At 38.8% G+C, this 9,679-nt stretch overlaps 1 protein-coding gene across 2 annotated transcripts in view; it reads left to right on the forward strand.

Annotated features, from left to right (window-relative positions):
* The window catches only part of rnf17 (ring finger protein 17), a 45,922-nt gene extending 36,485 nt beyond the window's left edge, over positions 1 to 9,437 (forward strand). For both annotated transcript variants that reach the window (XM_082176348.1, XM_082176349.1), the window contains exons 20-37: positions 98 to 209; positions 368 to 592; positions 678 to 822; positions 901 to 1,013; positions 1,521 to 1,611; positions 1,696 to 1,808; positions 1,895 to 2,142; positions 3,575 to 3,738; positions 3,881 to 4,000; positions 4,644 to 4,724; positions 4,862 to 4,984; positions 5,063 to 5,119; positions 5,248 to 5,355; positions 7,152 to 7,275; positions 7,473 to 7,611; positions 7,909 to 8,095; positions 8,433 to 8,530; positions 8,612 to 9,437. In XM_082176348.1, the coding sequence (XP_082032474.1) occupies positions 98 to 209; positions 368 to 592; positions 678 to 822; positions 901 to 1,013; positions 1,521 to 1,611; positions 1,696 to 1,808; positions 1,895 to 2,142; positions 3,575 to 3,738; positions 3,881 to 4,000; positions 4,644 to 4,724; positions 4,862 to 4,984; positions 5,063 to 5,119; positions 5,248 to 5,355; positions 7,152 to 7,275; positions 7,473 to 7,611; positions 7,909 to 8,095; positions 8,433 to 8,528 (2,246 nt within the window). In that variant the 3' untranslated portion in view covers positions 8,529 to 8,530; positions 8,612 to 9,437. The remainder of the gene's footprint in view (positions 1 to 97; positions 210 to 367; positions 593 to 677; positions 823 to 900; positions 1,014 to 1,520; positions 1,612 to 1,695; positions 1,809 to 1,894; positions 2,143 to 3,574; positions 3,739 to 3,880; positions 4,001 to 4,643; positions 4,725 to 4,861; positions 4,985 to 5,062; positions 5,120 to 5,247; positions 5,356 to 7,151; positions 7,276 to 7,472; positions 7,612 to 7,908; positions 8,096 to 8,432; positions 8,531 to 8,611) is intronic.
* The last annotated feature ends 242 nt before the right edge of the window (positions 9,438 to 9,679 follow it).

Below are 9,679 nucleotides of genomic sequence, written 5' to 3' on the forward strand. Positions count from 1 at the left end.
GTTTACATTTCTGTAGTTTTTAAATAAATTTTACTTAATGAGATTGAGGGTAATGTGGTATTCTGTAAATTTTTGCTTGTCACTCACGTTTATTCAGAGTCCAACACTAGACCTGTGCCCGTGTGTCTGTATGAGATTGGGGACGATTTTCCAGGAACCAGTATTGAGGACATACTGGTCAGAAATGGCCTTGCTGTTTCCAGTAAACAGTAAGTTGTAAAAAGACCAAAGAAACATCTGGACCATCTTTCTTTCTGTTTTTTTGTTCTTTCTGTCCCTTTGTTCTTTTTTTCCCCTCGTGCTCGCTCATTCAAGCTAAGCTGTAAAATTCATTCTTTTCCATGTTCATTTTCTTCTGCTTTATCAGGATCCAGGTTAAAGACACCCAGCCCTTGGAGACGACGGTTTGGGACCCTCCATTTGAAGAGGAAGTTCGGTCTGTTGTGCCGACTCCCCCTCCTGCTTCTGAAGAGCTGAAGACCAGCCTGAGTCTACCTACCTGTCTCAAAGACATCAGAGTTCGTGTGACGCACGTCACCTCCCCTGGAAACATCTTTGTGCAGCTGCTGCAGTTTGACAGCCAGCTGAAGAGGTGCCCGATTTCCTCAGTCCATATTCTATAGTCATCCGATGCATTTGAAGTTGTAACACTGCCATTTTGCTCGCAATGTTTGCAGAATCCACGACACGCTGAAGAGTCTCTTCTCTAAGTCTGAGCCGCAGGAGATGCCCTGGGAAGCAGAGATGTTCTGTGCTGCTAATAACACTGGGGTTTGGGAAAGAGGAAAAGTGTGCAGCGTGTCCACTAGTGGTGTTGCAGAGGTATTCGTGCACACACTTATTGAATAAAATGGAAAGAGTGGGAATCTGCTGTTTAATTAAACTGGTGTGTGTTTATAGGTTTTGCGTTGTGACTTTGGTAATAAAGTGAATCTCCATGTGAACAATCTCAGACCCCTCTGTGCGGATCTGATTGGATCTTTCCTACTGGAATGTAACCTCAGTGGTATAAGGTAAATTATCTTTTTCCCATATTTGTGCATATACAGTTGCAGTCATAAGTTTACTTGCACTTTGCAGAAACAATAATTGCTGATAGAGTAAATTGTATGCATTTTCTCTTCAGGGAATCATTGAAGTATCATATTTAGCTTCTAAAGGGCAGTATTAAATGGAAAAATAAGATCTTAAAACAAAATAAGAGCTGGGGTTTTATTTATTTTTTATGCATTTTGTTGTTCTTGAGCATCAGTGAATGTTTGCACCTTTTGTAATAGTTGTTTGAGTCCCTCAATTGTCCTTAGTGAGAAAAGATGTATCTCAAAACCATACAATCACTGTTGGAGGGTTCAAATATGCAGAAGATGCTGGAAAACCAATGAATGTGCAGGACCTGGAGGATTTTTGGAGGGACTCTATCACAAAACAAACAACTTTTTCATTGATCATTTGGCATATGTAACGGAAATATATTTTTTTTAATTCAACAATTTATGTTCTCTTCCTCTTCTAACTCTCAGGCCAGCTGGTGGTCGCTCTACGTGGACAGCCACAGCGTGTGACTTTATCTCTCTCTACTTGACCGGTGCCATGGCTGTAATGAACATAAAGGTTAGAATGAATGTAAAGAAATGAAGTTAACTCTATTACAGCCAGTTCCTGTCTCTGATTCTGTGTGTGTAATTTCCCTCTCAGGAGCCAAACGCCAGCCCAGTGCTTGTGTCTCTGTTCTGTTCGAACCGGGCCGGTCAAAACGTCAATTTTGCTGATTTTCTCATTAGTGAAGGGCTTGCACTAAAGGAGAGAAAGTAAGAAAAATGTCACTGAAGGAAAGTAGTAATTCAGATCAACATTAATGTCAAGCCCTGCATATACTGAAGTAAACTGTTCCTAGGGCTGCTTCCACATCTGAGACGGTCTTTTCAGAGGAGTGTGTGTTGAGTGAGGAGGTTCCTGAGCCACAGAGAAAAGTGAGCCCATCTCAGACTCCTCCCACACCCACCCCTCGCTTTAGCCCACCACCAGAGAGAGTGCAGACACGCTCTTACCCCCCTCCAGAGCTGCCTCCCTGCGGAAACGCGCTCATGAGCATCTCGGCCATCTCTGAACAAGGTGTCATTTACGCAATGACACACCAAGCAGGTGTGTGCAGTTTTTATTGGTAGCTAAAACAAATAAAACTTTTCAGCATCTCTCTCAGCCTTAAATTTTATGTAAATGACTTCTGTTATGATTTGCTATCCTGATATTTGTAATGAGATTGCCACTGGCTACAATATAAATGTACGTTATGATTAAAAAATTTGCATGTAATGCCTTTTTACCTGCGTGTTCTGAGTAGCCTATCAAATCTTTTGTTGTGTTGCCGTTAATACAAATTTGACTGTGCACCAGTTTCACTCACTGAGTTTGGGGTGCAAAATATGCACGGGGAAAGGAAGGGTTAGCTTCATGCCACAGAAAAATGTCAAAACAAAAAATATCAGACTTTTTCAAATAGTCCTCATCTCTGTTGAACAATTTGTAGGGCTTTGTAACTTTTAATGTTGCTTTTAACATGTTTATTCCTTTTAATATGTTTATTCCTTTTAATAAACAAATTCTCAGCTTTCATATTCTGCCAATTTTACCTCGAAATACAAACAATAAATATGGTTTTTGTGCTCTGTAATGCGGCGTGACATCACTGTAGCGCTTCAGTTTAAGCGGCATGTGAACCGATCATCTCTTCTGCTTTACTACTAGTTATAGGATGAAGTGAGCATGAATGAACATCAGAAGGTATGTTAAAAGAAACGGTACAACTTTCTGAAATGTATTGTCTTATCTAATCGCTTAATCTGTGTTACAAATGGGGAAAGACCTCAATAAAACAGTTTGTAAACTGTCACATACCATTACATTTGCCTCAGAAGAGCCATTCAATGTCCATAAACTTGTTAGTCAGCTAGAAAAAAAGCTGAGAAAAAAAGGAGCATTTTGCTAAATGTATGCACTATATTACGTTCATTCAAATTTTACTTAACCCGTTGACTACATGATGAGATCCTTCTTTTAGGAGCTAAAAATAAAATCCAACACTGCCTATATGATTGCATGTGTAGAGCTACCATTCACCAAATTTACCTCTCACATGGATTGTGGACTGGATGTGTGCAAAGACATATGACAACATTTATAGGATGCATTGAGGTGGCGGCCAAACTACACAAAACAGCCAAGTGATGTGACACCCAATTATGGGTGTGTTCACACTAGTTCAGTTCGTTTGGTCCGGACTAAACGTTTACATGTCTTTGGTCCGTGTTGCGTTTATATTTCATTTGAACCACACCAGAGTTCGTCTCGGTTCGCTTGTTTGGTGCGCACCAGGGTTCAGATGGCAGCACTAACAGAGCAATCGCACTAGGGTCCGTTTTAATTGAAACAGACATGGCGTGTGAACACCTTATGACATAATTCTCAAGTTGAAAAAGATGATCATGGTCATATGTTGTTAAACATGGGCAAGGAACATTTGTTTCTCATTAAATGTCCTCTCCCACTACTAATTTTTCTTTTTTCTGCTGTTTAGTGTGCGAGTTTGATCGCTTGCGGGAGCGGCTGCAACAGCACATTAAAACTCTGCCGAGACAGAAGAACTACAACTGGAAAGGAGTTTTGGGCTGTGCTGTCATGGGAACCGACATGTTCTGGTACAGAGGTCAGGTGCAGGAGGTCATTGGAGGACACGTGAAGGTCAGTGTGCTTTCGTTGCATTGCATTACTTCTGTGTGAAAGTGAATTTATTTATAAATCCCAAATTCTCTGATCAAATATAATTGGCTTAACACTATGGGTTGTATTGTTTTGTTACCAGTTTGTGATGTAATTGTTACAGGTCCGATATGTGGATCAGGGACTTGTGGAGAGCATCCCGGTTTGTCACGTGTACCCAGTGGTTCTCTGTGAGGATGTGCCGCAGCTCTGTGTGCCTTGTCAGATAAATGGAGTCATACCGGTACGTGTGTGGTCATTTGAATTTGATCACTTTGAATGTAAACTGGCCAATGTGATCATCTGCAGCAGTGCATCCTTAAAAAGGATTTTTAACAAACTTTTTTTTTTTTTACTTTTTATTCAAAAGTTGTTTAAAAGTATTCAAAAATTGTTTAAAAGTTGTTTTTATTAACTTTTAGAATAATAAAAAAAGTTGATTGATTTTTATTTATTAGTTTTTAACCAACTCACAAACCCCAGGAAACCCTGTTTTAACCTCTTAGCTGTGAGATTTCTACAATTATTTTGTGTATGATCATATTTCATCCCAAAAACAATATAAATAAAATGTACTACAAAATGTAATTTTGCTTAAAGAAAATAAAGCATATTTTAGAGCCATTTAAAGTGGGTTTGCAATCTGACATTATTTTAATAAATATTCTCACAATGCAAAAAATATATAAATCCTATAAACAGGATGTGTTTTATGTATTATACAAATATTTTGTTTTAATGGTGTTGTGAAATAAAACAAAGACAATTCTTTCTGAGATAAATCCTTTCATTAGTTCATTCATTTATGTAAAATTCAAAGTAATTCTTAGAATGTGATTTAAGTAGTCTGGTTTTTTCCGTAAATAATCAGGCTTTAACTGTTACAGATCGGGAAGGGATGGCAGTGGGATGCTGTGGTGCTTATGAAGGAGTTGCTACTTGGGCGTTCAGTCAATGTCTACATTATGGTAAAGTAAATTTGCATGTACTTATTTACATCTACACCACTTCATGTATCAGCAGAACTGTATTAATCACTTATAGGTCAAATCATCATGTGTTGACAAGCAGTCAGCTTTCTCCCAGTAAACCTGTTGTTTTGCAGGAACACCCAGAGGATCCATGTAACTGTGTTACGGTAGAGATAATGGTGGATGGCATGGCTCTTAGCAAGATAATGGTGCACCACCAATATGCCACTTTTGACCCTGCCATCAGCAGCCAAGAGGTCTGATCAGTGGAGATTAGCGGGAGGGGGTTTGTTTTGCTTGTGTGAGGTGTAGATATTGACAGTGTTTCTTTCCAGGATTATGTGGTTAAGCCTCCAGCCCTTGATTTGGATGACTGGGATCTAAACACAGAGGTAGAAGTTTCATTTCTGTTGACGTTGTACAATTCCTCAATTTCTGGTGAAATAAATTTCATAGCAATCACTCAGTTTGCTTACTAAAATTTCAGAGCTGGTTTAGTAGCAGGGTGTTGTGTTTTTAGGGATTGGAGGAGCCCCAGCCTGTTTTAGGGGTCTATAAAGAACTCCAGATTCCTAAAGAAAGAAAACATTTCCCTGCCAAGGTCAAGCATATCCGCACCCCTAATGAGGTATGTGAGCTGATGGGTCTGTGTTCAAACCTTCCGTCACATGTTTATATCTGGCCTTGTTCATCAGACATTCGTGTAGAAAAATACACCTTATGAATTTGTCGTCTCAAAGAGTTGGTCTTAAATTTGAAGTGCAGCACTAGGGGTGTGCATTGACACTACCCTCACAATTCGATTCGATTACGATTCACCAGGTAACGATTCGATACAATTCGATTCTACGATGCATTGCGATGCATCAAAATTCTACTGCACACAACAAGGCAAATTTTTCATCAGTCATGAGGCAATACAAGCAGTCAGATATTGAACAACAGATTTTATTGGCTGCTATGTGTGTATTATCACTCTCCTGTATCTTTGACATAAATGTAATAAAATAAAATAAAATGTAATTAAATAAAATAAAATTGAATGGTACAGGCCAGGGTATTGGATATGGCATTTTCAAACCTGAAAAAGAAAACATAAATCACTGCTTTCAGTGCTTTGAATGAAAAATGTTTCTCTTCTCTCTGCTTGAGAACCATTTGCAATTAAATTTCAACTTTATTGTCCAACTGTAGGGGTGTAACGGTTCACAAAATTCACGGTTCAGTTCAATACGATACACTTGTGTCACGGTTCGGTACGTTTTCGATACAGCAAAAAGAAAGAAATGCCAGAGAAATTTCCTTGATTTAAAAAAATATATATTTTATTTATTAAAACTAACATCATAAAGTATGATATTTTTTACTTTGAGCAATGATGGAGCTATAATTGACTCTTCTTAGGAGCATATAAAACAAAACAGCTCCTTGGAAAAAATTAAATGTAATATTTTGTGCTTATAAACAAATGTTTATTTTAATTCAGATTAACATTTGAGGGCAGCAATGTTATTCATAATGTCGAAATAAATCCGACATAACGTTACTTGAAAGCATTATAGCCTACTATTCCTGCCAAACTTCCAAAGTTGCAGTTAGTGTTACTACAGTAAATCCATGGTGAATATTGCAGATCTGTGGACACCGGATAGTTCATTCATGTCACAATGTTTCTTCCAGGTTTCCACGTCAGCGCTGTTTGATCCGTTAATAACGGAGAAATGTGAATGTTTCTCACTAGATCTCGCAGCGATATTATTACTTTAGTGGCGAGTTCAAATGCTTCCTTTACTGGATCTCTTAGCGCTGTGTAGTATAAGATCGGCTCGCGCTGCTTTGGTCCAAACTGATAAACAGTCCGTCACGAGTAGCTCAGTTTCGTTCCGCTTACATTGCGTTTGCCATTTGATGTTGTGGTCGCGCCAGCGTCTACATTATGAGCGCGCTCGCGACGCGCTTACATTTGAAATAACTGTTCGGTTTGAAAATGCGTGTCTTGTACCGAACGGTTTAATACGAATACGCGTACCGTTACACCCCTAAAACAGTGACATAATCGATTATGGCACTTTGCCGCATCGATGCTGAATCGTGCATGCCCCGCATTGCGATGCATCGCCGAATCGATTATTGTTGACACCACTATGCAGCACCAGTATTAGAAGAACCAGTAACAATAGAGAAAATGTACTGGCAAAAATTGTCCCGTACAGCTTACATAGAGGGTGCTTTCTGTTTTTAACATGGCAAATCTGTGACCAACTTGAACCTGTTGTGAAATTAGCATGGGAAAATCTTTCACCCTCACATGAAATTCCAGATCGAATAGATTCCTATTGAGCTGCAGTACAGCTGTAAATATGACTGCTCATTTACAGTCACTTACTGTACATTGCTTTCATTGAATCTGATGTGTGCTTGCAGGTGTTCCTGTGTATGTTGGAAAAGACACTGAGAAAACTGCAGCAGGGAGAGAGTTTGGAGGAAGCTCTCAAGCGTGTGAATGAGAGTGTTGGAAACCTGAGCCTGCTGACAGACTTCCCCATTGGTGCTTATGTTTGATCACATTGAAATTAACCATAACCAATTGACAAAGACCTCAGTGGTACTGTGTGTGTTTGCATACATGCCTTAAGTTTATTTAAGAAACTAAAATCTTAGACCATACCTGTGGCCCTTAGAATAGGCTCCAGCAGAAAACAAGCGATTTGTTCAATGGATGTTTTTCATTGTGTTTGTGTGCAGAGTGTCCCTGTCTCGCCGAATACAGTGATGGTAAATATTATCGTGCGAAGCTACTGGGCTTTTCTGAAGTCACTCCCTCTCCCAAGCTCCTTGTGAGACATGTGGATTTTGGCTCGGATGACATTTTACCAGTAAACAAGTAAGACTAGATTATACAACTATTGGCATTGCAAAACTTTGTGCAGGCCATTTTTGTAATTGCATTAAGGCCTCGTTCTTGTTTAAATTCTTTGATAGGTTTTTCACTCTTAAAAATGTTATTTTAGTAAAGTTAGCTATTTTTGTTTTGTCTTGTTAAATAATTGTCAGCTAGAGGCCCCCTAAAGGGTCCTACCCCCGGTTGAGAACCACTGCATTAAAAGAACTAATTTATTACAACCCTATTCAAAATCAAATAACATATCAAAAAACATATGCATGTGTGTTGTCACTGCAGATTGCGGCAGCTCCCTGCATCCCTCCATCATTATCCCTGTGCAGCTGTTTACGTCAAGTTAGCAGGCTTCAAACCAGCAAACGTGAGCTTGGAGATGGAGCGGATACCTTATCGGCCTGAGTGGACTATGAAAGCCATGCTGGAGATGATCGACCTGTTGAACGGAGAGCTCACTGCGGTGGTCACTGTACGCCTTATTCATAGTTGCAGAAATGTGTCCCCTTTTACACCTGGCATAACATGCATGTTTGGTGACTGGATCATGATCTGATCGCTCTTGACCACGTTTAAATGTTGGAGTTCACATTCAGTGGAGGTGTAAATGAAAAGCTAAAGTTGAATTTAACTTGAGACATTTTAATGCAACTGTGTATTCTCATACTAATCAGAGACAACCACAGGTGTAAAAGGGAACAGAATTTTCATATAACATTAAGGCTGTTTACACCTGGTATTAAGATGCGTTTTGGTCAATTGGAAAGCAGTTGCATGAATGTGTAAATCTATCCAAATGTGCAATTCAGGCAACGGAACCACAGCTGACTGTGTTGCTGTATAATGCGGATGGAACACTTGTCCACACACGTCTGGTGGAGAAAGGCCTTGCTGATTATGAATAAAGGTAAGTGTGAGATTAAATAAATAATAAAAATAAAAAAACATTTGTCTAAACATTTGTGTATCTGTCATGTTTTATTTTCAGTTTCTGTAGGTTGTGGCAGTGACGCCGAGGATCGTCAGCATTCATAGCTTTTGAAGGCAAAACTTTCTATGTTGGTGTAGTAGTTTCATTTTATGTTAAAGCATTAGGGGGTTTATGCTACTTTATTTGTGCAGTTGTTAATATATTTGGCCAGTTTTATGTTTGTACAGCTATGCCTAATTTTATGTTAAATATTTGTATTCAAATTTAAGGCTGCTTGAAAGTAGCAGAAAGATTTTGTTGATGTTTAAGATATCTGTTCAGCAGAGCGGAATAAAAACTCTTATTGACTTTTGCCGGCTCACAAGTCTTGTGACTTATTGGCTCACAAGTGTTTGTACTAAATCATAACTGACAATTTTTGCTAAATTTGTAAATCCTTGCACATCATTTGTGGTCAACAAATGACTAAATTGACCTGATGATGCACTTTTATCTTAAGACCACTACCAGAAGCATCCTGAAGAAATTTTAAATCATTGTCCTTTAAAGGTACACTGTAACTTTTTCTTCAAAATTAACAAGACTTGAAATTAACACATCAATCCTTCCAAAATGTGTTTTTGTCTTACCCTGATTCATCCCTGGCGGGATGGTTTTTGTGGGAAATTGTTTACATAAGACTCTAGTCTGAGTGTCTTGTCATCTGTAAAAGGAGAAAAGTTGTTCCGGCTATGTTCATGCATGTATGGTGTGGGAGTAGCCTAGTTTAATTGTCACAACGAGCGAGAAAGGTTGACATGGAGCTGCTAAATCGCAAACCTCCGGGGAGTCACCCATTTAAAAAAAAAAGGCCAACAGAGAAGAGTCGGCTTGCAAAAAGAACATGACAGCTCTTAATAAAAATGGCTTTGGGTTGGGAAATTTTGTAAAAGTGAAGTGCCGTTTTTATCACTCAACAGGGGAGTAAGGTATTTTATTGAACAGATAAATTGTCATATGTTGCTTTCTAACACCATACTGTCTATTAATGGGTATAGTTACTCTGTGTTCAGCTAGTCAGCTTGAGATCCTTTCCTTGAGATCTAAACTGGTTACGGTATATCTCTTAAGCCTATTAATTGTTTT

Source organism: Leuciscus leuciscus (genome assembly GCF_965113295.1).
Source record: "Leuciscus leuciscus genome assembly, chromosome: 7".
Lineage (NCBI taxonomy): Eukaryota > Metazoa > Chordata > Actinopteri > Cypriniformes > Leuciscidae > Leuciscus > Leuciscus leuciscus.